Source organism: Salvelinus fontinalis, unplaced genomic scaffold, assembly GCF_029448725.1.
Source record: "Salvelinus fontinalis isolate EN_2023a unplaced genomic scaffold, ASM2944872v1 scaffold_0378, whole genome shotgun sequence".
NCBI lineage: Eukaryota > Metazoa > Chordata > Actinopteri > Salmoniformes > Salmonidae > Salvelinus > Salvelinus fontinalis.
Genome location: NW_026600587.1, coordinates 1 through 27,066, shown reverse-complemented (window position 1 = coordinate 27,066; position 27,066 = coordinate 1). Strand labels below are relative to the sequence as shown.

At 42.8% G+C, this 27,066-nt stretch overlaps 1 protein-coding gene and 1 long non-coding RNA gene across 2 annotated transcripts; both read right to left on the bottom strand.

Moving 5' to 3' along the window:
* Window positions 1-1,800: 1,800 nt before the first annotated feature.
* Window positions 1,801-8,397, bottom strand: LOC129845828 (homeobox protein OTX1 B-like). The gene is made up of 4 exons (XM_055913753.1): window positions 8,027-8,397; window positions 5,586-5,774; window positions 4,821-4,972; window positions 1,801-3,587 (listed from the first exon to the last, which is right to left on the bottom strand). The coding sequence occupies exons 2-4, from the start codon at window positions 5,680-5,682 to the stop codon at window positions 2,841-2,843; spliced, it is 996 nt and encodes a 331-aa protein (XP_055769728.1). The 5' UTR covers window positions 5,683-5,774; window positions 8,027-8,397; the 3' UTR covers window positions 1,801-2,840.
* A 4,330-nt stretch (window positions 8,398-12,727) lies between these two features.
* LOC129845829 (uncharacterized) lies at window positions 12,728-15,709 on the bottom strand. Its single transcript, XR_008758117.1, has 2 exons — window positions 14,879-15,709; window positions 12,728-14,576 (listed from the first exon to the last, which is right to left on the bottom strand). It is a non-coding gene; the product is annotated as an uncharacterized LOC129845829 (long non-coding RNA).
* Between the last annotated feature and the right edge of the window lie 11,357 nt (window positions 15,710-27,066).

Here is a 27,066-nt window from a genome sequence, read left to right as displayed (position 1 = left end):
TGTGTAACTAACATATGCTGCCATTGCCAACATGTGCAAAGCCAATTATCCTAGTCATATTTTACAGTATTTATTTTTTATTATATAGCATGTATTTGTCTGAACGAAAAGGACTATATTTTATTTCATGGGTGGATGTTTAAAACAAAACGGATTCAAGCTAATCCAGTCCCTTATCCCTTGCGTGATTAGTTTATACAGAAGTAATGGACAACACAGGATAGTGAGAGAGTATGGAATATGCGCGTTTACACCGAATAGGGCAACACATTACATAATCTACTTTTTTCATAATTAGAGAAATCTTATGAATTAATAATTCGCAACAGTATTTTAAAAACGAAATGGTAGCCTTATGTTTATTACTCGTCTAAATATAGGAGACATAGGCTACTATTTATTTAACGAAATTATAAAGTAAGGGACCATGAAACGGACCGTTCTGAAAAATGTTTTAAATCGAAAGTTCCACCTGACCTATGCGTCAAACCAATTCCGTTGTGCCAAGTCCAATTTCTAATTCTCAAGTCCTGGTCGTGTTTGTTGGAACGTGTTTCACGTAAGAACACGAGACTACAGAATACTCCAATTCCTTCAAAGAAATACCCAAGACTGGTTGTAAATGTTTGATGCAAATTTGACAAATCCCTCCCGCGTGTTTGTATACAATCGCGGTGTCGCAGATGTCTCAAAGCGCACATAAGCATACTCTAACAAACACGTATAATGTTAAAGTTAGCAAGAGGCTGCGCATTTCAAATGGCACCCTATTCCATTTTTATTCTCCACTATGTAGGAAATATAGGTGCCATTTGGGACGCACGCCAGTGTGTTTATTTAGCTGCTACTGCATACTATTCATCATTAAAGGGACAATCTGGGATTTGTTGATAGGTCCCTTAATCAACTTTCAGGTTTGTTGCAAATAGATGGCCTGTGCGTCATGCCTGTATTCCTACAAGAAAGATCCTGTGCCGCTTCAATCTGTTATAACTCCAAAGCCTACAACTAATAAGAACGGTGCCTTGTCAAAGATTGCTGAACTCAGAAGGCTAAGACCAAAAACAATGTTGGATCTTCCTCCCTTCAAGACCCGTCTTCCTCTGACAGTATCATTATCCGCGTGGCCTTCGCACACTGTTAAAACATGCACGTCTTAACAACCTTGCCAAAACGCTGCCGATTTTCCCTTCTTTTAATGGGTTTATGCCCTCGAGCTGCCTCTCTCTCCGCTTTTTGACCCGCTAACCCGGCCCCACCTACGTAATTACCGCATCAGAGGCGGTGAAATTCTTCCAGGTTATTTTGGATAAACGCGACTCTCGGCGCTACACTGAAATACCGCGCGTTTGTAATTATATGCGCATTCAATTACTCCGTGATCAAAATGTGACAGACTCAATATTTAAAGCGTTTTAACGCTGCATGTCAAAAGAAAATACGTTTAATTTCCCTGAAGCAATAAGTGATTTCAGCGTTTCAATTTGACCACAGGGATTAAATAAACAAACACTCTTAAATGTAAAATGTCCTGTAGGGCCTACACGATGTATTTTAACTTGTTTTAATTATGGGAGTCATTTGCATCAATTCACCCCGTTAGGCCTACACTTCGTCTAATTAACATTTCAACAAGCATATAAAACAAAGTGGGACTTGTTTACAGGAATCCTACATAAATTAGGGCATAGGCTATGCCTACCTGCACACAAAACCAGTACAGGCACCTATATCAGTCCAAGCCAAGCACTGGGTGAAACTGTAGGTTAATTCGGGTCAAACACAGAATCCACTAAGAAGTATGGGTTGACGGATCTTTATTGAATGGATAAGGGTGGTCGCCTTGAGATACAGTCAACATTTCACTGGCATCTTGGAACAGCAAATCCACATTCTTAAAAATGATTACTTTGACTCCAACAGGAAGTCAAGCGCTATTGTTAAAATGTCAAATTTTACGATTGACAAATGCCAGAGAGTTAGGAGGTATGTTTGAAATATTTGTTTACTTTTAAAAGACTGCAATCCTGATTGAGCATGATCCAATACATTTTTTGCTTCTATATTTTCTTATTTCGTTTCTCCAAGACATTTCAAGTTGTCTAATGTATTTTTTTTTTCTATAAGGAAAACGTATATAAAAACGGAACTTCATGGCCAATTCTTTATCTTTGGAATATTTGGAAAGATTTACATCGGCTATAGTTGTTTCAAAGTTCTTAAACAATTTCAAATTCAGAAACACCAACTAAACGTGGTCACTGTAACTGACCAAAATACATATATACATATTTCAGCGCCTTTACGTCGCTGACTAAAATCTCTTTCATCCTAAAAATAACACATTTCAGAAATAAAAACAGGATTTGATTGGAAATGGACGGAGGTAAGCAGCGCGTGCACTTGCACGGTGACGGTAGGTAATCCTCATCATTCTAGAGACAGACGTGAGTGCATCGCCAGAGCCAGGACAGGAGGACGATAGTGGTCACAGAAGTTTGGTTGAAACATTTGTTAAAACAGTCCATAAAAGGTCGAAACATTTCTTCATTGACAAAAGTAAAAACGACTTTTCAATCAAGCCCACTCCCCTCTCAAGTTGTTTTCATAAGCGTAAAAAAGGACCGTTTATTGAAAATAATAAAAAAATAAGTCCAATCAATGAGCTTCTGTCCATCCAAACTATAATTGCTGTTACTTTTTAACGTTCATATACTTTTTTCTCTTTAAAAATTAACAAATGATGAGTGAGGAAACCAAATAGGAAGGGAGAGAAAATACAGAAGGGAGAAAAAAAGTAAACCAATCACAAGACATGAGTCCCCTGGTCTTTGTAGTCCTCACAAGACTTGGAACCTCCAGGAGGCCTGGTCTTTGTAGTCCAAGCAGTCACTGGCATTAAAGTTGAGTTTCCACGAGGAGGCCGCTGTCTGCTCTTTATAATCCAAGCAGTCTGAGCCATTGAAGGCCAGGCCGGAGCCTCCGTACGCCTGGTGATGGTGGTGGTGGTGCCCTGAAGACTGACTGATGTGGTGGTGCGGGTGACCCGACATAGAAGAGGCCGTCATGGGGCTGAGCTGGTGGTGTGGGTGAGAGTGCATGGGGGCCAGGTAGGAGCCGCAGTCCACCCCGCTGAAGTAGGAGCTGGACGGGGTAGGGTTGTAGGAGCCGTAGCCTGTCGTCTGGTTGTAGGACATGGGATAGGAGGCGGCGGCCGAGACCGACCCCGAGACCGACCGCTGCATGCAGGAGGCGTTGGACGGGGGTCCTGGGGGCTCGGCGAGTGGCGGGGCGGAGGCCGGTGTTAACGGGCCGTTTCCCGGGGAGATGGCGGGACTCCAAATGGACGAGACGGTGCTGATGGAGGTAGAGGTGTTGCTGAGGCCCGCCCCCGCGTGATTGGTGGAGGAGGAGGAAGAAGAGGAGGAGACTGCGCTGGAGACAGCAGGCGGGGTGAACTGGCCGCTGCTCTCCGACCCGGTGCTCTCCCTCGCCGGAGATGACTTCTTCTTAGCCGGACGGGCCTTGGTACTGTTGCCACTCTGTGCCTGCTGCCGACACTTCGCCCGTCGGTTCTTGAACCACACCTAGATCCAAACAGAGAATCAACTGTTAAAGCCACACCTAGAACCAAACGCAACCAACCAAGTGTTAAAGCACACCTAGAACCAAACAGAACCTATCAACCATTAAAACAGAACCAACCAAGTGTTAAAGCCACACCTAACCAAACCAAGAGTTAGCAGCCCAGCCATCCGATACAACAGGCTCTCGCAATACATTTCTAAAGGGAAAAGGCCATGATGAACAACATTATGGAGGTAAATTGGTGTTATTAGGTATCAATGTTAATTTCCACCCAGGCCTGTTCCCTTCTAGCAACGTGAGTCTCTAGTTTCATACCTTGTGTATGTCCTAAATGGCACCATATTCCCTACATAGTGCCCTACTTTTGACCAGGGTCCATAGGGTGTCCCATAGGGCCCTGGTCAAAAGTAGTTCACTATGTAGGGAATAGGGTGCCATTTGGGATGCCACCCTTGTAGATAACAGGTGATCGAGTTTCTCTTCAGAGCAGAGTAACTCTATAGCACCAAGAGGGGAGGATCATGTAGAGCATTTGGTTTCACACGCATTCTAACAACAACTTTAAAATGGTGAGAAGTCGGCCTTGGTGCCGACCTCATGCTTTTTAAAACCCATTTGCTCAGAACATGAGTAGCCTATAGGACTGTGTGTGAGAGACTTGTGTTCAATTAACAAAGCTATATCTAATATATATATATATAAAAAGTGATGCCGAAACGTCGGCCATTGACCCAATAAATTACTAGGAGTTTATATGTGGAGGAAGAGACTATTTTTATGGCATCCAACAGTGAACCTTTAATTGGTGTTCATATTTTAGGTCTAGTCATCACTACCTTGGATGGCATTCAGCTTTGATAACAACAACTATAAACTACAGATAAGAAAGACCACCATCCCTCAGATAGTCACATGGTATAGCCAATACTATATGTATATAGAGGCTACCCAGTCAATAGCTCACCAAATCACTAATACAAGCTCAATGACTTTATAGGGAAACGCCATTGCTGCACTATTGAAGCTAACTCCTAGCCGTGAGAAGTATGGCTTAAGTAAAGTCTTTGTTTTCCATGGAGCATAAGAGGGGGCTACAGGGGTGGGCGGCTATACTGTGCGTCATTGAGTTGGTTACAACAACTCTAATCCTTGAACCAATCCCTGAGATGAATGAATCGCTGTCTCCCAGAATGCAGAGCGAATGCAGTTGTAAAAAAAAGTTGACATTTTACCTGGACCCTGGATTCCGGAAGGTTAATTTTCAGTGCGACCTCTTCGCGCATGAAGATATCCGGATACCTAGTTTTAGCAAAGAGCGACTCGAGGATGTCCAACTGCGAGCGCGTGAACGTCGTCCGTTCACGACGCTGTTTTCTAGGCGTCGCTGAAACAGAGAGCAAAATATTTTAAATGAAAGCTTTAAAATGATGTGTCTATTTTGAGCAGAAACACTAATCATATTAAGACAATAATTCGTGCCACTTGAGCTAGTCTATTTTTGTCCTACCAGTAAACATTATGTTATAATGAGATAAGAAATATCAAATTGTATTTCAATATTCGATGTAGCCTACCAACTATAACAAATAAAACTATCCAAAAATACAATCGATTTTTAGGCTATTTATTTTCACGTTTCCATGACTAACCATGCGTAAATCCACTTCAAATAAAGTTTGATTTCGAGTTGTAGCCTATTACGCTCAGAATCAATCCTATCTTTATCCAACATGTGGTGTCCTCCAGCCCGGACCGGGTCTAAACCGCCAGCGAGCACACTGCTGACATTATCGTTGGCTGTTCAGACATGTTTATGTTTGGTTACTGACTATAGGTTACCTATAGGTTTGTCCTTATTGGTTCCATTTGGAGAGAGACATCGCAGAGTGTGTGAGCCCCGGGCGATGGGCCGTGCACCGAGCTAGCCTGCCATCCAGAACCGGTTTTGCTAACACATTCCATTCAAACACGGGCGGATGCGAGGCGCGTATCCCTACCTGGGTAGCCCACAGACGGGTGCAGTAGGTCCATGGCGGAGCCGCTGAGCCCTAGGCCATTCATGCCGTAGGGGGGCTGTTTGAGGTATGACATCATGCTAGAGGCAGTCACGGGTCCCCCCAGATCTTGCCAATAGTTCGATTTCCCCCGATGTTGCAGCTTGACGAGAGAGGGGCCGATGTAAGTCACTGCAAAAATAAAAAATTTATAGATTAAGACAAATAGTTCGACGTAAATCACTGCTGGATTACGACAAATAGTTCGACTGGTAAACAATGGTCATTTGCTGTACTTTTAATACACGAGAAAACCCTGTTTGGTATGAAAATTGCAATTTATTTATTGAACTAGTCAAGTCAGTTAAGAACCCGGCCAAACCCGGACGACGCTGCCCTATGGCTATCCCAATCACGGCCGGATGTGATACCGCCTGGATTCGAACCAGGGACTGTAGTGACGCCTCTTGCACTGAGACGCAGTGCCTTAGACCGCTGCGCCCCTCGGTTTTCAAAACTTAAATGACTTAGTCTTTGGCAATTACACACTGTTTTTCTTCCTTTCAGATGGATTGGAAATAACCCGTTAATGATTTCCAAAGTTTAACGAAATATTGTTTAGTTAGACATTCCGTGATCTACAATTCATATTTTCCTCTTTGCTTCTCTGAATTTAGACATACAGTACAGGTCAGATTTATTATTCCCAACTATAATACTCACTATGATTAGTCTTGAAGTGTGTATGTATGTATGTATATAAAATAAGCTTAAGAAAAATATATTAATTAAATTAATTCACTTGTTGGTTAAAACTGCGTGGTTTATGTATGGATTTTTAAAATTCGTATACTCTACATGGAACATAATGTATTGTTGGTGTCTATTCTACCAAAAACCATCTGAAGGTGTTAAACTAGCAATATAAATCCTTTATTCACTTTTTATTAATATGTGTGGGCCGTTTCCTAGAACCCAAATGATAAACTAACGTCGGATGCCTTGTGTCTGAACTGGATAGGCCAGATTTGACTTTATCATAATTCTGCATAATCTCCATTTGTCGTTTATCCCATCTTGTTGAATAAAATGTTACAAATAGCCAAAGTGTTGGGCTATCGGTTTGATATGCACCACACTTTAATCCGTTGGACTCAATTACACACCGTCAGTATGGGCCATTGTCTCTACCCCGTGGCACGTAGGCTGTCCAACTAAATAACCCAGAAAATAGTTATATATAAACTATTTTCTGAGTTGATTTAGTTCGATGAGAGCTGTGTCCAACTATGGTGCTATGGGTTAATAATTCCAGTTTGAGAAATGTTTTTTGATAGGGCCAAAGAAAGTTGCTCTGGTCCGGGGATGTGTACGTGCGAGTAGGCCTCGTTCCCAGAGTCTCATTTATTCTCAAACTAAAACAGTCAAATAGAAACTCCGTCTTTGAGCCCTCAATAACAACCATTAGGGAACAATTGTTTTGTTCGGGCTCATTCTATTACAAAAAAAAGTTAATTTAGCATAAGTACAAAGTGGAGTCCTTGAGTAGCCCAATAAAGCTGGAAAGGTATAACCTAAAAACATGGCCACACTTCACTGTATCGGTTGGATGTTGACATTTAGAAGCCAACATTTCACTTGCCAGTTCAAATTATCGTTAGGCTACTAACGTGCACGGAGGGGGAGGGGGGGCACAATCCAAAATTAAAAAACTGGAAATTAAATTGACGTTAACGAGCGGAAACTCATTTCTTCTATTCATCGAGATGACTATCTGGCCCCCGTGCTGTGCGGCCCAAACCGCGGCTCTTATTTCTGTGTATCCGGACGGTTCTTTAAAACGACATTTTCAGCCCCTGCTCTGTTTAAAGAGTGATTTGTAAAGGCAACATCTTCGTGCAAATGAACCCAATTAGAATTTAGATTAATCCTCGGGGGTGAACATTTCAGAAGACTCCTTATCAGCTAAATAAATTTAACAAAACCCCATACACGCCTCTCCAATTATCTACTAAGTAGTTTAGACATTTTATCACCCCCCCCTAAAAGAAAATAGCATGCTTCAATTGGAATGAAAATATAAAATTATTAGGCCCTAGTTACATTCGAAGAAGTTGACAACTCGTAAAAAAAAATAAAAAAATCGATTTCAACTTGAAGTCGCCCACTTAGGGGATTTGACAAGTATTAATTGATCATTCATTTAATAATAGATTAGACAATGGGAGTAAGAATCAAAACGCGCACATATTGTTATAGGACTTTAACCTGTATTTCCTACTGGTTGCGTTGTGTGGCAATCGGAGACAGTGATTAAATGTATACAGGCTGTGTTTATTTGGCTTAAAGGTTGTTTCAAATGCAGGACAAACTCATTTACGCACAAAGAAGAAGGATTGAAAAACTATCCTCCAACTTCAATCTAAACCATTAAAGTAACGTACCTTTTTCTCTCCTTCCTATCCCCAAGCTTCTCTCCTTTAGTAGCCTGGTAAAGGCGACAAGATGAACCCAATGCGGCTATCCACCAATACCGAGGAAGTCTGGATGGCAACCCGAAGAGAGAGAACTCAAGACGGCAACTCAAAAACAAATACAGCGCAAACTGTGCATTATGGAGAAGAGCTGTAGCCTATTGGTTCTCACTTCTCACCCAGCACGTGCCCTGTCGTTGTTTCCCTGTTAGTCGATCGTGAACGTTTCCGGGTTTTTAAAAACCAAATAAATCAAACTAATTTGCTTGAGTTTTGCGTGGTGTCTGTCACTGTGTTAAGGTGATTGCTAATGTAGACGGATGGAGATTGATCACATTCCCACTACCCTTGCCCCTCTATGAACGTAGGACACCTGCCGATCCGCCCACTCTATCCAATCAGTGAGCGTCCTCTCTCTGACAGACAGCGGGAGTTGCCACTCAGCGCTCAGAGCAGCTGTCGAAGCCCCTCCCCTTTCGGTCGAGACAACAAACCCAGCCCGGACATATTCTCAAAAGGGGAAAACATTTCAGACAGACTGGCAAAGTGGCTCATACGAGCAGTTTTTTGCAGTGCACTCTTCTCAACAGACCATTTACGCATCAAATTAACAGCCTGACGCAATACGGAATTCTAATCTAACCAATTTGGCAAACATTATATAGGCTAGGTTGACCTATTTTGGAGACCAAAAAGGATATGACAGAAATTACAATTATTGTATTCTTAAATATACTTTTATTATTTATACTTTTATCAAAAAGGAACGGCAACAGTGCAAATTAACAGGCCCCAAAACTGACTCTTTAATCTGTGGTTGAGAATAAGTGCAAGCTATAACCTAGTAGAATATACTTTTTTTTTTTTTATTGTCAATAACTGGGGGAAAAAATACATGTTTTACAATCATCATCATCAGATGTCTAACTTGTCCAGATAAAACATTTGGTATTTCGAATTCAATGTTTTTTTTCTTCAAAAACACAGTATTAATAGGCTACCAGAAACAGCATAAAAATAATACACATTTAATAAAGTTGAGGTTTTTTATCCAGCCTGTATTTCTGCCGGGGCGTGTGGGCCTTTATGTTCAGGTCACAAAAAGAACATAAAATGGCGCTGTTCCAGCCAGAAGAAACCCAGACATTTATATTCTAATTCCGTGGTTAGTTGACCAACAACATATAACCCATTTTTCTTAAGGGAATCGGTCGATGACAAAGTACGTATAAATTATCCTTTGAAAAAAAAAAAATCCCATTCAAGACATTTAAGGAATGTATTTCAAAAGAGAGAATGTGACGTAAATAAAAGGGAAAAAAAGTTAAATTGATCCATTTTCATTTTTATTGTGACCTCCATCTCATGAATATGAATTAGTTCTAATCCCCCACTTAGAATTACATTTCAGAATGGTCGGCGTTAAGTTTAATAGGGATAGACCTTCAACTCACAGACAAGAAAACTAAGGAAAACTCTACCGATCCAGGAAAGAATAAATGAATTCAGCATACATAAAGAGAACAAGACGGGATCCATTCTCGAGCCACGGAATCAAATCCAATAATTGCTAAATCTCCCTTTTCAACCCCCCTCGTAAAGAAATGCCCTCAACAAAATACTCGTAACAGAATATCATGGGGGGTGCACTGTTGCCATAACCGTTTCTCAAAGGGTCGCGAGTAGGAGATGCTCGCGGGACGTTAATAAGAGCTCGCTCGGCCTCTTTTGTTGAACTCACAAAATCAACTAATTTTGAGGTGCGAGCTGAAAGCGAGCAAATGTTCAAAGCAAGTGACCGTGGCCTGTAGGAACGAAATTACATGTGTACTATATAGGACCATTCAATCAAAGACAGCCTTTAGGTTCCCCCTTCTATAGCGTATAAAAAGTCATCGACAAGAGCACTTGAAAAGAAAGACGCTGCTGTGGACGGGAAACGAAAAGGAGGAAGACAGTTATTTGTTGAGTTGTGTGTGAAAGTCTATATAGACGCATAGTGATGCCGTGGCCTCTATAGGCCCTGGTGTTATTACAACTCGAGAGGCAGAGCGAGAGGAATTGAATTGAGAGAGAGAGAAGGCCTTGACCATGGCTCCAGCCCGGACTAAATTCCATCACCCACTCAAACAAACCACGAGGACGATTTCATTCCCACGAGTGAAATCATCATGTAAAAAAAAAATATAGTACTCAATCCCAACACAAAAGAGACGTGTCATTTTTTAATTCTGCATGACAATTGAGGCCAGATGTTTTTGTTTTTCCTCCTGATGTTGGTTGAGACTGTGATAAACCCTGAACAAGTATCAAGTTATCAAATTGCACCAACCTTTTGAAATAAGAGTATTTTGTCTAATCCCAAATTGCTGTCGAATTTTCTTAATGCTGAGCTCGTAAAGCCTAGGATTAGGAAGCGAGTGTGAGGAGAGGAGGGGGAAAAGTTTTGTCCCTTTAGCCGGCAGGATTGGAAGAGGAAGAGAAGGGCTCGCGGATGTTGTCGGAGCTTGTTAAAACGATGAAGCATAAAATACGTTATTGTAAGAACCCAGCTCGAGAGGGGAACGGTGGGCTACATGGGTCCCTTGGTACATTTTTCGACGCAGGAAGGTATAATTCAGACTGGCCGAGCTGTTCTCGGCACCTGCGAGGTGAGGCCACAGACTTCAAAGCCTCCACGAGCCACAATACTCTGGAGACAAACCGCTCGCCCCGCACAACGAGGATTCTACACCACGCGGCGGCAGAGCTCCAAAAGCTGCTGTTTACGATGCGCGTTTCAGACGTTCATTATATTATCTGTAAAATGTATATATATATAAATATATATATATTTTAAAAACTATAGGTATTTTTATCGGCTGCTTGGCTAATTTAGGATCATAAGGCGACCATGCATGGTACACACAGGTAAGAAAGTATTCTTTTGAGTTGTTGGAAAATTAAAAATCGAAATCTTTCGGAATAATACGATGTATCCTATTCAATCATCTGGACTGACTAGTCTTTAATCGAGACTTTTTGAAAATGACAAACAATTAAAGATAACCCTTTAAAAGTATGGATAAACTGCCGCATAAAGCGCACATTTCAAGTTGGCTATAAATTGAGAAAGGTGACAAGTGTTGATTTTTTTTGCTAAATAAATCAAATGCATATAGGCCTAATAGCCTACTCTAAAATTAAACGATTTAAAGTTCCATATTCTGCATTTAAGTTTATTATTCCCTTTTTTCAATAGGTAGTCCATAACATTTGTTTTATAGCATAATTCAATAAATAAACGGATAGGCCAAAATCAAAGCTAATCAAACATCTATTTCATAATCATAAAACGAGACTTCAGCCGAACCAAACATTCGGACATAAACACAGCGTGCAGGATATTAGAAATAAATAGTCCAAGTGCGTTTAAACCCCCGGAGTAGATAAATGACCAAATAATTACACCGTTATTTCAGACCATCACCACATCATTTACATCACACCATCCTGCAACTGTAATGCATTATTACAACCCCCCCCACAGCTCTCTCTTTTCCCTCCGTCAAATCGCTGTGATTTGTTAAGGCAACAAACAAATGTCCCTCACCGACTGGGGTGTAATCGTTTGTGACCGCCATTACAGCGCGCAGCATTATTCAACAGATTATAGCCAACCCGTGATAACTGCAGAATAATACTACCCAGAAACAAAGCGCCTTGGGGGACGTAATATGTATGGGTGTACAGTCGGTCCCAAGCAGGGAACCGATCAGCAAATTAATTGGAAAGTATTAGAAAGGCCAGGGAGGAGGTCAGCTGTCAAAAGCTATTTTCTTTATTTAATCGGGGATGGATGAGCGAGAGAGAGGGAGTGGTTGCTGCCTGTGACCATGGCTCCAAAACCACCACACGGTCTCCAGCTCCGCGCCTCTCCAATTCAACTCAAACCCCCCTTGCCTTTTCCACTGCGTCAAAACCAGGCGAGGGAGAGCGGGACAGCATCTGTTCTCCGTACAAAGTGATTTGGGCTAATCTTCCTCCGAGGAAAAGGCTATATAGGCTACTCGGCATCGAGCTCAAAGAAAACCGGACGCAAATACTAATTTATAAACATGCATAAAGCGCAGGGGAATTCAGCAGAGCTGTATGTAATACGCGTGGCTAAACGCGCGGCTCGCCAGTGTCTACAGTTAGACATTAAAACACTTCTGTTGGTCTATTTCAACGAAAAGCACACTGGCATTTGAAAAACTTTTACAAACATAATTTACTTTTAATTTATAAAATGTAGCCTACCACTTGCAAATGGGCAACAACTATGGCCTAACTAGGCATACTTCGACATGTCGAATATTGCAAAACAATTAAATGAATGCAACATTTAAAAACGATCTAAAACTTCCCAAAAGCTAGGACATAACAAATTAAACGAAGACAATGGCACATTATAAGCAATATTAATACTATTCATTATTTGTAGGCTACAAGGAAAACATCATATAAAAAAAAAAACAATTGAAATATAGGCCTAAATTGTTGCTCAAACACGCATGATCCAATAGAGTACTCAAATATTATATTTCAGAGACCTCCCGTATTCAGAGGCCTCCGGTAAAGTTGTGTACGAGGGTTAGTAGCCTAGTCTATTCCACAGAGCTCCAAAAACACACCACCAAACACCTGCAATGGAGTATGAAAGTTTAGGACTTTATTGAAGACTTGTGTTATGACAGTGGAATAAATAATCAAAACAGGTAAATGTTCACACGTTTAAAACAGCAGCTGCATTCGGATGTAGTGGAACCAATAGAAATATAACTACTAGAATGATCTGATGGGCTATATGCCCGTTCTGATAATTACATTTCTATTGTTGGAACCAGGAGATCGAAGCACAAATAAAAGCAACACATGATCTCTTCTTCAGTATGTATACAATAAATATTAACAAAACGCCCTTTTGATTAAAAAGCAAGAAATGCAAGAATATGACATGGTTGTGTCGTGATGCTGGTTCACTAATAACACGTATAGCCCGTAGAATTCCTACTACCGACTATAAAACGGCAATAAATACAAGTTATTCTGCTTTCAACTGCTTGCGGAATTGATCCGGGAAAAAAAGTTTTTTGTATGCCATTTGTCAGAGCGGTGATGAAATATACAAAATGATAGTTGGACACGACCCCCGCCTCAGCTCTGCTCCTTACCCCTCTACTCTTCCTTCCTCCCTCCCCCCTTATCCCCGCCTCCGCTCCTTACCCTTCCTCCCTCCCCCCTTATCCCTCCCTCCGCTCCTTACCCCCATACCCTTCCTCTCTCCCCCTTATCACCGAGCCAGCTCTTCTTCTGAAATGTTTGGTTAACCGCATTCAAGCGAACTAAAAAAATCATAACAGTTTTTCGGTTTATGAACTGCATCTTGAGATATCTTACCGTTAAAAACATTACACACAGTCAAGTAATAAACATAGCTTGAAAATACTGATATCGTGAATTATACTCTTTTTTTTTTTTTAAGTCCAACTGAAACAATAAACGTCAGTACAATATCATTGGCTATCATCACCAACGTCCCCTATAAAACAACTCGTGCTGTACCTCAAAACCACTAGAAAGGAATCTCTGTCTCCAAGCTCCTCAACATTGAACCATTCTGCCAGAGAAGGCTGTGTGTGTCTAAATGAAATGTTCAGGTCTCAGGTAAAACTCCAACCACACATAGGATACAACCATGTCTTTTCTTCCCTTTAGAATCACGACATGATTATTTGATATTTCAATCCCTCCCTTGGTAGGTTTCCACTGGGCTGTATATGCCATCGTTTATATGTATATTAAATACAAGTACCTTGCTGGATAAAGCAACGACAACAGAATGAAACATCTAGTGTGTTGTATAAGCAGGACACGTTTCCATGCCAGTATAAAGCTGGTTCAAGACATCATGGGCTCTCATCCTCACCGAGCCTCAAGGCCTCCCAGATGGCTCCCTGTTTCCTATATAGTGAGGGGCTCTGGTCAAAAGGAGTGCCCTTTATATGGAATAGGGTTGCATTTAGGACGTAGCCTTTTTAGCAGTAAAACCATCACAGCCGTTGATCAACAAACACAACGACTGCATTTCAATCTCAGGGTTCTAATAAACATAAAATACAGGTTTCTCAAATAGTCAATATAATAATAATGTCAATATAATGGTATATTAATAACAATATGTCAATATAATGGTATATTAATAATAATAATTACAATAATAATAGTCAATATAATAATACAATTCTTGTATCGATCAAACAAATATTATAGCCTATATCTGTGTCCCAAAAGGCACTCTATTCCCTATATAGTGCACTGTGTTGCCCTGGTCAAAGTAATATATAGGACATAGGGTGTCATTTGGGACGTAGACTATATATATATGTGTGTGAAATGAAATGACAATCATTGAAGGACACACTTCTCTTCCTTCTTGGCCATCTTGCCTTTGTTCTGCTCTAGGGTTCTCTCCAGGTGTTCATCTTCCTCCTCCGCCCTGCGGAACACAGCCAGGTCAAAGGTTAGAGGTCAGGGGTTAGAGAGCAGGAGGTCACATGATACAGGAGGGAGACAGGTAGAGGTACAGCAGACACAGGACTGTACACAGAGGCTGGGTGCCATGGCAACGGTCGCCATGCCACCTGTGAATGGAGCGTCGGCGCACCAGGAGAGCAGATTTGACCTTTAACCCCCTGCAGCATGTCACCCTATTGGCTGATATCAGTCTTTCTTTATGGTTGTGTGTGCACGTGAGTGTCTGTGTGTGTGTTTGTGTGTGTATCTGTGTGTGGGACGTACTGTTTCTCCTGTGCATCGAGGTCTCTGACCAGCGCGTCTCGTTTGTTGACCAGTATGACCAGTTCATCCAGCAACAGCTGCTCTCTTCTCTTCTGAGCCTCTGTTTTCTGCCAGTCTGGAGAGGAGAGAGAAGATTAGCACCTACTACTACAATACTACTACAGTACTACTACAATACTACTACAGTACTGCTCTTCTGAGCCTCTGTCTTCTGCCAGTCTGGAGAGGAGAGAGAAGATTAGCACCTACTACTACAATACTACTACAGTACTACTACAATACTACTACAGTACTGCTCTTCTGAGCCTCTGTCTTCTGCCAGTCTGGAGAGGAGAGAGAAGATTAGCACCTACTACTACAATACTACTACAGTACTACTACAATACTACTACAGTACTGCTCTTCTGAGCCTCTGTCTTCTGCCAGTCTGGAGAGGAGAGAGAAGATTAGCACCTACTACAATACTACTACAATACTACTACAGTACTGCTCTTCTGAGCCTCTGTCTTCTGCCAGTCTGGAGAGGAGAGAGAAGATTAGCACCTACTACAATACTACTAAAGTACTACTACAGTACTGCTCTCCTGAGCCTCTGTCTTCTGCCAGTCTGGAGAGGAGAGAGAAGATTAGCACCTACTACAATACTACTACAGTACTGCTCTTCTGAGCCTCTGTCTTCTGCCAGTCTGGAGAGGAGAAGAGAGACAACAGCTCTCAATATGTTGTTGTTCTACTATCACTACGACTACTGATACTACTATTACTACTGATACTACTACTACTACTATTACTACTGATACTACTACTACTACTGATACTACTACTGATACTACTGATACTATGACTACTGATACTACTATTACTACTGATACTACTACTACTACTACTACTACTGATACTACTACTACTACTACTACTGATACTACTACTACTACTGATACTACTACAGATACTACTACAGATACTACTATCACTACTAATACTACTATCACTACTACTGATACTACTACTTCCACTACTGATACTACTACTTCCACTACTGATACTACTATCACTACTACTGATACTACTACTTCCACTACTGATACTACTATCACTACTACTGATACTACTACTTCCACTACTGATACTACTATCACTACTACTGATACTACTACTTCCACTACTGATACCACTATCACTGATACTACTATCACTACTACTGATACTACTATCACTGCTACTGATACTACTACTACTCATACTACTATCACTATTGATACTACAACTACCACCACCACTGATACTACTACCACCACTGATACTACCACCACCACTGATACTACCACCACCACTGATACTACTACCACCACTGATACTACTACCACCACTGATACCACTACTACTGATACCACTACTACTGATACCACTGCCACCACTAATACTGATACCACTACTACTGATACCACTACCACTGATACCACTGCCACCACTACTACTGATACCACTACCACCACTACTACTGATACCAATACTACTGATACCACTACCACCACTAATACCACTACTACTGATACCACTACCACCACTAATACTGATACCACTACCACCACTAATACCACTACTACTGATACCACTACCACCACTAATACGGATACCACTACTACTGATACCAATACTACTGATACCACTCCCACCACTAATACTGATACCAATACCACCACTGATACCACTACTACTGATACCACTACCACCACTAATACTGATACCACTACTACTGATACCACTACCACCACTAATACTGATACCACTACTACCACTAATACTGATACCACTTCCACCACCACCACTACTACTGATACCACTACTACTGATACCACTACCACCACTAATACCAATACTACTGATACCACTACCACCACTAATACTGATACCACTACTACTGATACCACTACCACCACTAATACTGATACCACTACTACCACTAATACTGATACCACCACCAATACTACCACCACTAATACTGATACCACTACTACCACTACTACTGATACCAATACCCCTACCACCACCAATACTACTACCACTACTACTGATACCACTACCACCACTACCACTACTACTGATACCACTACCACCACCACTGATACTACAACTAATACTGATACCACCACTACCAATACCACTACCACCACCAATACTACTACCACTACTACTGATACCACTACCACCACTACCACTACTACTGATACCACCACCACTGATACTACAACTAATACTGATACCACCACTACCAATACCACTACCACCACCAATACTACTACCACTACTACTGATACCACTACCACCACTACCACTACTACTGATACCACTACCACCACCACTGATACTACAACTAATACTGATACCACCACTACCAATACCACCACCAATACTACTACCACTACTACTGATACCACCACTACTACCACTACTACTGATACCACTACCACCACCACTGATACTACAACTAATACTGATACCACCACTACCAATACCACCACCAATACTACTACCACTACTACTGATACCACCACCACTACCACTACCACTACTACCACCACCACTACTACAACAGTACTCCTGTCTCATCTTCCTCTCTCACATTTCCAAGTGTCTAAATAAAAGTCAAAATATCAACAGCGAACAGAGAAGAACATAATGAATAAATCACAAAGGTCCCCTGACTAACCTCCTCCAGGTCACCCAGCTAGCAGCTCCCAGGCCAACCAGGAAGGGGCCCACAGGGGCCAGATGCCACCCCATTCCAATCCCCTCTCCCTGCCTCCCCCTGGGGGAACCGTGTCCGCGGGAGTGCCCTCTCTCTGGGGCTCAGATATCCGCCTTCCTGGCGCGTGGCACCACCGGCTTCAGATCCACCCAACACCAGGGTAGATAGATACAAACCCCCCCTAACCCCATCATATCTGAGATATACCCAACACCAGGGTAGATAGATACAAACCCCCCCTAACCCCATCATATCTGAGATATACCCAACACCAGGGTAGATAGATACAAACCCCCCCTAACCCCATCATATCTGCAGATATACCCAACACCAGGGTAGATAGATACAAACCCCATCATATCTGCAGATATACCCAACACCAGGGTAGATAGATACAAACCCCCCTAACCCCATCATATCTGAGATATACCCAACACCAGGGTAGATAGATACAAACCCCATCATATCTGAGATATACCCAACACCAGGGTAGATAGATACAAACCCCCCCTAACCCCATCATATCTGCAGATATACCCAACACCAGGGTAGATAGATACAAACCCCATCATATCTGAGATATACCCAACACCAGGGTAGATAGATACAAACCCCCTAACCCCATCATATCTGCAGATATACCCAACACCAGGGTAGATAGATACAAACCCCCCTAACCCCATCATATCTGAGATATACCCAACACCAGGGTAGATAGATACAAACCCCCCCTAACCCCATCATATCTGAGATATACCCAACACCAGGGTAGATAGATACAAACCCCATCATATCTGCAGATATACCCAACACCAGGGTAGATAGATACAAACCCCATCATATCTGCAGATATACCCAACACCAGGGTAGATAGATACAAACCCCCCTAACCCCATCATATCTGCAGATATACCCAACACCAGGGTAGATAGATATAAACCCCTAACCCCATCATATCTGCAGATATACCCAACACCAGGGTAGATAGATACAAACCCCCTAACCCCATCATATCTGCAGATATACCCAACACCAGGGTAGATATATACAACCCCCCCCTAACCCCATCATATCTGCAGATATACCCAACACCAGGGTAGATAGATACAAACCCCCTAACCCCATCATATCTGAGATATACCCAACACCAGGGTAGATAGATACAAACCCCATCATATCTGCAGATATACCCAACACCAGGGTAGATAGATACAAACCCCATCATATCTGCAGATATACCCAACACCAGGGTAGATAGATACAAACCCCCCCTAACCCCATCATATCTGCAGATATACCCAACACCAGGGTAGATAGATACAAACCCCTAACCCCATCATATCTGCAGATATACCCAACACCAGGGTAGATAGATACAAACCCCATCATATCTGCAGATATACCCAACACCAGGGTAGATAGATACAAACCCCCCTAACCCCATCATATCTGAGATATACCCAACACCAGGGTAGATAGATACAAACCCCCCTAACCCCATCATATCTGCAGATATACCCAACACCAGGGTAGATAGATACAAACCCCCCTAACCCCATCATATCTGAGATATACCCAACACCAGGGTAGATAGATACAAACCCCCTAACCCCATCATATCTGATATACCCAACACCAGGGTAGATAGATACAAACCCCCTAACCCCACCATATCTGCAGATATACCCAACACCAGGGTAGATAGATACAAACCCCCCTAACCCCATCATATCTGAGATATACCCAACACCAGGGTAGATAGATACAAACCCCCCTAACCCCATCATATCTGAGATATACCCAACACCAGGGTAGATATATTAATCCCACCATGCTTCTCAGAGTAGGAGTGCTGACATAGGATCCGTTTAGCCTTTTAAATCACAATGAATAAGAGGAGGGTCCTAGATCACCACTCCTACTCAGAGGAGGGTCCTAGATCAGCAGTCCTACTCAGAGGAGGGTCCTAGATCACCACTCCTACTCAGAGGAGGGTCCTAGATCACCACTCCTACTCAGAGGAGGGTCCTAGATCACCACTCCTACTCAGAGGAGGGTCCTAGATCAGCAGTCCTACTCAGAGGAGGGTCCTAGATCACCACTCCTACTCAGAGGAGGGTCCTAGATCACCAGTCCTACTCAGAGGAGGGTCCTAGATCACCACTCCTACTCAGAGGAGGGTCCTAGATCAGCAGTCCTACTCAGAGGAGGGTCCTAGATCACCACTCCTACTCAGAGAAGGGTCCTAGATCACCACTCCTACTCAGAGAAGCTTTGTGAATATGTGCTACCACAGATAAACTCTCTTGAGGAGAGAACATGTCTCGTATTATATATATAAAAAAAGACTTCAGTCCCATTAATCACACAGTTAGGGCCGGGGGAAAAAAACACAAAAAAAAGTTACATTTTGTGGCGAAACACTGGAGTGAAATGTGCCAGTAGAAATGTGTTATAGTGGTCGGTGTTGGCCCTCTAACACAGAGAGATAGTAGTCAGAGAGTTCTACAGCGTGTCATGTGACACATCTGCTTCGACACCTTTACATCCATTCATATTTAAACACCTATTGATTTGAGAAGAAAAGGAATGTTGGAAAATGTCAGTCACTAAAATAAGTGCACTGCATGTTTTATTTAAAATATATATATTTCCCCTCTGGTTCGTCATGTTGCACCGGCCTGTCATGTGTGTGAGTGTGTGTGTGTGTGTGTGTGTGTGTGTGTGTGGTGTGCGCTCCATGCTGGGCCCAGTGTGTTTGTCCCCCTGTACGGTCTGCTCTCTCTTCATTGGTCCAGCCACTCTTTGAAGTCGACCACAGAGCGAAATGAGCACAGTCCCATTATCTGGCCCGCTACTCTCTCTGTTTCTCTCTGTGTTTCTCTCTGTGTTTCTCTCTGTGTTTCTCTCTGTGTTTCTCTCTGTGTTTCTCTCTCTGTTTCTCTCTGTGTTTCTCTCTGTGTTTCTCTCTGTGTTTCTCTCTGTGTTTCTCTCTGTGTTTCTCTCTGTGTTTCTCTCTGTGTTTCTCTCTGTGTTTCTCTCTGTGTTTCTCTCTGTGTTTCTCTCTCTGTTTCTCTCTCTGTTTCTCTCTCTGTTTCTCTCTCTGTTTCTCTCTGTCTCTCTCTCTCTCTGTCTCTCTCTCTCTGTCTCTCTCTCTGTCTCTCTCTCTGTCTCTCTGACCGTTTCTCTCTCTGTTTCTCTCTCTGTTTCTCTCTCTGTTTCTCTCTGTCTCTCTCTGTCTCTCTCTGTCTCTCTCTGTCTCTCTCTGTCTCTCTCTGTGTTTCTCTCTGTGTTTCTCTCTCTGTTTCTCTCTCTGTTTCTCTCTGTGTTTCTCTCTGTGTTTCTCTCTGTGTTTCTCTCTGTTTCTCTCTCTGTCTCTCTCTGTCTCTCTCTGTCTCTCTCTGTCTCTCTCTGTCACTCTCTATTTCTCTCTCTGTCTCTCTCTGTTTCTCTCTCTGTTTCTCTCTCTGTTTCTCTCTCTGTTTCTCTCTCTTCTTCTGACCGTTTTTCTCTCTGTTTCTCTCTCTTCTTCTGACCGTTTCTCTCTCTGTTTCTCTCTGTTTCTCTCTCTTCTTCTGACCGTTTCTCTCTCTGTTTCTCTCTCTTCTTCTGACCGTTTCTCTCTCTGTTTCTCTCTCTTCTTCTGACCGTTTCTCTCTCTGTTTCTCTCTCTTCTTCTGACCGTTTCTCTCTCTGTTTCTCTCTCTTCTTCTGACCGTTTCTCTCTCTGTTTCGCTCTCTTCTTCTGACCGTTTCTCTCTCTCTGGCACTAAACTACTCTCCTCTTCAGAGAGGTTGGTCATTAGTGTTTACCAGGGACTAAACTACTCTCCTCTTCAGAGAGGTTGGTCATTAGTGTTTACCAGGGACTAAACTACTCTCCTCTTCAGAGAGGTTGGTCATTAGTGTTTACCAGGGACTAATACCAATATGCCAAATATGGTTTTGATGTTTAAAGAAAAAGACCAGTGAAATGTCAAAAGGAGAAGATTACTCACTGAACTCACACAATGTAATGGAAAGTTGTCAGCTTCAAATATATACTTATTCCAAATAGAAAAGGTTATTCCTCCTTTGCCATGCCTCCACTATCCCACAATTCCCTGCACAAAGGCCTGCCCACAGAGTGGGAAGTATCCAAAGCGGAGGTATAAAAAAAACATCCCTCCTTTTCTGTCCCTCCCTCTCAACTGCTCTCTCTCTCTTTTCTACTTCCTCTCCCCTACTCTCTCCCTATTTCCTCTCCCCTACTCTATCTCCCTCTTTCTTCTCCTCCCTCCCTCTTTCCCCTCCCTCCCTCTTTCCTCTCCCTCCCTCTTTCCTCTCCCCTCTTCCTGAGCCAAGAAGCCAAAGTTCCAACCCGCCAGGGGGATGCGGAAGCATGGAGCTGTCAATCAAAGCTGTGGTAGGTTCCGCCCCCCTCATTAGAAAGGTAAACAATAGAGGGACGATGACAGACATGGCAGGCCAAACGAGAGGGTAGAGAGCATGAGTGAGTGTCTGTGTGCGAGAGAAAGTTTGTGTGTGTGTGTGTGTGTGTGTGTGTGTGTGTGTGAGTGTGTGTGTGTGTGTGTGTGTGTGTGTGTGTGTGTGTGTGTGTGTGTGTGTGTGTGTGTGTGTGTGTGTGTGTGTGAGTGCGTGTAACCAGAAACCTGCGGTAAAAAACACCCTGCAGCCACTCATGGAAGTTACCCCCTCCCTACTTCCAACCCCGAAAGAGGGAGGAGTGAGAGAAAGCCAGTGTTCACACACACTCTCTCTCTCTCTCTCTCTTCTGTTTCCCCCTCTCTCTCTCTTTCTCTCGCTCTCTTCTGTTTCACCCTCTATCTCTCTTCTGTTTAACCCTCTCTCTCTCTTTCTCTCGCTCTCTTCTGTTTTACCCTCTATCTCTCTTCTGTTTCACCCTCTATCTCTCTTCTGTTTTACCCTCTATCTATCTTTCTCTTCGGTTTCACCCTCTATCTCTCTTCTGTTTTACCCTCTATCTATCTTTCTCTTCTGTTTAACCCTCTATCTCTCTCTCTCTCTTCTGTTTAACCCTCTATCTCTCTTCTGTTTCACCCTCTCTCTCTCTTCTGTTTAACCCTCTATCTATCTTTCTCTTCTGTTTCACCCTCTCTCTCTCTTTCTCTCGCTCTCTTCTGTTTCACCCTCTATCTCTCTTCTGTTTCACCCTCACTCTCTCGTTTCACCCTCTCTCTGTTTCACCCCCTCTCTGCTGTTTCACCCTCTCTCTCTTGTTTCACCCTCTCTCTTGTTTCACCCTCTCTCTCTTGTTTCACCCTCTCTCTCTTGTTTCACCCTCTCTCTCTCGTTTCACCCTCTCTCTCTGCTGTTTCACCCTCTCTCTCTGCTGTTTCACCCTCTCTCTCTGCTGTTTCACCCTCTCTCTCTGCTGTTTCACCCTCTCTCTCTGCTGTTTCACCCTCTCTCTCTGCTGTTTCACCCTCTCTCTCTGCTGTTTCACCCTCTCTGCTGTTTCACCCTCTCTCTCTTGTTTCACCCTCTCTCTCTTGTTTCACCCTCTCTCTCTTGTTTCACCCTCTCTCTCTTGTTTCACCCTCTCTCTCTTGTTTCACCCTCTCTCTTCTGTTTCACCCTCTCTCTTCTGTTTCACCCTCTCTCTCGCTCTTCTGTTTCACCCTCTCTCTCGCTCTTCTGTTTCACCCTCTCTCTTCTGTTTCACCCTCTCTCTTCTGTTTCACCCTCTCTCTTCTGTTTCACCCTCTCTCTTCTGTTTCACCCTCTTTCTCTTCTGTTTCACCCTCTCTCTCTTCTGTTTCACCCTCTCTCTCTTCTGTTTCACCCTCTCTCTCTTCTGTTTCACCCTCTCTCTCTTCTGTTTCACCCTCTCTCTCTTGTTTCACCCTCTCTCTCTTGTTTCACCCTCTCTCTCTTGTTTCACCCTCTCTCTCTTGTTTCACCCTCTCTCTCTTGTTTTACCCACTCTCTCTTGTTTCACCCTCTCTCTTCTGTTTCACCCTCTCTCTTCTGTTTCACCCTCTCTCTCTTCTGTTTCACCCTCTCTCTTCTGTTTCACCCTCTCTCTCTTCTGTTTCACCCTCTCTCTCTTCTGTTTCACCCTCTCTCTCTTCTGTTTCACCCTCTCTCTCTTCTGTTTCACCCTCTCTCTCTTCTGTTTCACCCTCTCTCTCTTCTGTTTCACCCTCTCTCTCTTCTGTTTCACCCTCTCTCTCTTCTGTTTCACCCTCTCTCTCTTCTGTTTCACCCTCTCTCTCGCTCTTCTGTTTCACCCTCTCTCTCGCTCTTCTGTTTCACAATCTCTCTCGCTCTTCTGTTTCACCCTCTCAACGGTAACCAAGTGAATCTGCACAAGACACAGAAGAATGTGCAGGTTCAAATCCCCATGACCCCCACCCTTCCAATGCTCAATTTATTCAGGAGACCCAAACTGCTCCGAAGACCCCTTTCTCAGAGCAGGACGGGGGGAGAGTGAGTATGTTTGTGTTCTGGGCTTAAAATCTAGGTCCAACACATTTACCAGCACACACATACCCACAAACTAGCATTGATGAATCTACAGATTGATAAAACACTTTGAGAGACATTTTACAGAGTAGTCAGCTAGTGATTGATAAAACACTTTGAGAGACATTTTACAGAGTAGTCAGCTAGTGATTGATAAAACACTTTGAGAGACATTTTACAGAGTAGTCAGCTAGTGATTGATAAAACACTTTGAGAGACATTTTACAGAGTAGTCAGCTAGTGATTGATAAAACACTTTGAGAGACATTTTACAGAGTAGTCAGCTAGTGATTGATAAAACACTTTGAGAGACATTTTACAGAGTAGTCAGCTAGTGATTGATAAAACACTTTGAGAGACATTTTACAGAGTAGTCAGCTAGTGATTGATAAAACACTTTGAGAGACATTTTACAGAGTAGTCAGCTAGTGATTGATCAAACACTTTGAGAGACATTTTACAGAGTAGTCAGCTAGTGATTGATAAAACACTTTGAGAGACATTTTACAGAGTAGTCAGCTAGTGATTGATAAAACACTTTGAGAGACATTTTACAGAGTAGTCAGCTAGTGATTGATAAAACACTTTGAGAGACATTTTACAGAGTAGTCAGCTAGTGATTGATAAAACACTTTGAGAGACATTTTACAGAGTAGTCAGCTAGTGATTGATAAAACACTTTGAGAGACATTTTACAGAGTAGTCAGCTAGTGATTGATAAAACACTTTGAGAGACATTTTACAGAGTAGTCAGCTAGTGATTGATAAAACACTTTGAGAGACATTTTACAGAGTAGTCAGCTAGTGATTGATAAAACACTTTGAGAGACATTTTACAGAGTAGTCAGCTAGTGATTGATCAAACACTTTGAGAGACATTTTACAGAGTAGTCAGCTAGTGATTGATAAAACACTTTGAGAGACATTTTACAGAGTAGTCAGCTAGTGATTGATAAAACACTTTGAGAGACATTTTACAGAGTAGTCAGCTAGTGATTGATAAAACACTTTGAGAGACATTTTACAGAGTAGTCAGCTAGTGATTGATAAAACACTTTGAGAGACATTTTACAGAGTAGTCAGCTAGTGATTGATAAAACACTTTGAGAGACATTTTACAGAGTAGTCAGCTAGTGATGTCTGGGGAAGTCTCTTACCTCCACAGATCTCTCTTTAGTTGTGTTCTGTCGTTCGGTGGAATGGCCCCCAAGAGATAGCTTTGGCCAGGGGCCAACTGGAGTCAGGACACAAAGGCTGAGTCCCAAATGGAAACCTAATCCTGCCCACAGGGCGCTAATCCAAGGTAGTGCACTATGAAAGGAATAGGGTGCCATTTTGGACATTTGTAGTTACTGTGAAGTTACCTGCACCTTGTCTAGGACTAGTTACAGCTGCTTGACCAGCTGTATAGACAGCACCTTGTCTAGGACTAGTTACAGCTGCTTGACTAGCTGTATAGACAGCACCTTGTCTACGACTAGTTACAGCTGCTTGACTAGCTGTATAGACAGCACCTTGTCTAGGACTAGTTACAGCTGCTTGACTAGCGGTATAGACAGCACCTTGTCTAGGACTAGTTACAGCTGCTTGACCAGCTGTATAGACAGCACCTTGTCTAGGACTAGTTACAGCTGCTTGACTAGCAGTATAGACAGCACCTCGTCTAGGACTAGTTACAGCTGCTTGACCAGCTGTATAGACAGCACCTTGTCTAGGACTAGTTACAGCTGCTTGACTAGCGGTATAGACATCACCTTGTCTAGGACTAGTTACGGCTGCTTGACTAGCTGTATAGACAGCACCTTGTCTAGGACTAGTTACAGCTGCTTGACTAGCTGTATAGACAGCACCTTGTCTAGGACTAGTTACAGCTGCTTGACTAGCTGTATAGACAGCACCTTGTCTAGGACTAGTTACAGCTGCTTGACCAGCTGTATAGACAGCACCTTGTCTAGGACTAGTTACAGCTGCTTGACCAGCTGTATAGACAGCACCTTGTCTAGGACTAGTTACAACTGCTTGACTAGCAGTATAGACAGCACCTTGTCTAGGACTAGTTACAGCTGCTTGACTAGCTGTATAGACAGCACCTTGTCTAGGACTAGTTACAGCTGCTTGACTAGCGGTATAGACATCACCTTGTCTAGGACTAGTTACAGCTGCTTGACTAGCAGTATAGACAGGACCTTGTCTAGGACTAGTTACAGCTGCTTGACTAGCTGTATAGACAGCACCTTGTCTAGGACTAGTTACAGCTGCTTGACTAGCAGTATAGACAGCACCTTGTCTAGGACTAGTTACAGCTGCTTGACTAGCTGTATAGACAGCACCTTGTCTAGGACTAGTTACAGCTGCTTGACTAGCTGTATAGACAGCACCTTGTCTAGGACTAGTTACAGCTGCTTGACCAGCTGTATAGACAGCACCTTGTCTAGGACTAGTTACAGCTGCTTGACTAGCAGTATAGACAGGACCTTGTCTAGGACTAGTTACAGCTTGACCAGCTATTTTATACAAAGCGTGCGTATGAGTAGGTGTGTGTGTGTGTTTGTGTGTGTGTGTGTGTGTGTCAGTCATTATGTGTGTGTGTGTGTGTGTCAGTCATTATGAGTTTGTGTGTGTGTGTGTGTGTGTGTGTGTGTGTGTGTGTGTGTGTGTGTGTGTGTGTGTGTGTGTGAGTGTGTGTCATTATGTGTTTGTGTGTGTGTGTGTCATTATGTGTTTGTGTGTGTGTGTGTGGCATTATGTGTTTGTGTGTCATTATGTGTGTGTGTGTGTGTGTGTGTGTGTGAGTGTGTGTGTGTGTGTCAATACGTGTTTGTGTGTGTGTGTTTGTCATTATGTGTGTGTGTGCAGTGTCACCCAACCCCTAGCTTATCTCCAGTTCCAGTCAACTAGCGATCCTGAAAGAGTTAGCAACATCATCAAAGGGTGCCCGTGTGACAGGATT

Coding starts and splice junctions, on each gene's coding strand:
- LOC129845828 (XM_055913753.1), bottom strand. CDS start 5,682: ATGATGTCATACCTCAAACAGCCCCCCTACGGCATGAATGGCCTAGGG. Junction 4,973..5,585: donor CCCGTCTGTGGGCTACCCAG/GTAGGGATACGC, acceptor TCTCTGTTTCAG/CGACGCCTAGAAAACAGCGT. Junction 3,588..4,820: donor TTCCGGAATCCAGGGTCCAG/GTAAAATGTCAA, acceptor GTTTGGATCTAG/GTGTGGTTCAAGAACCGACG.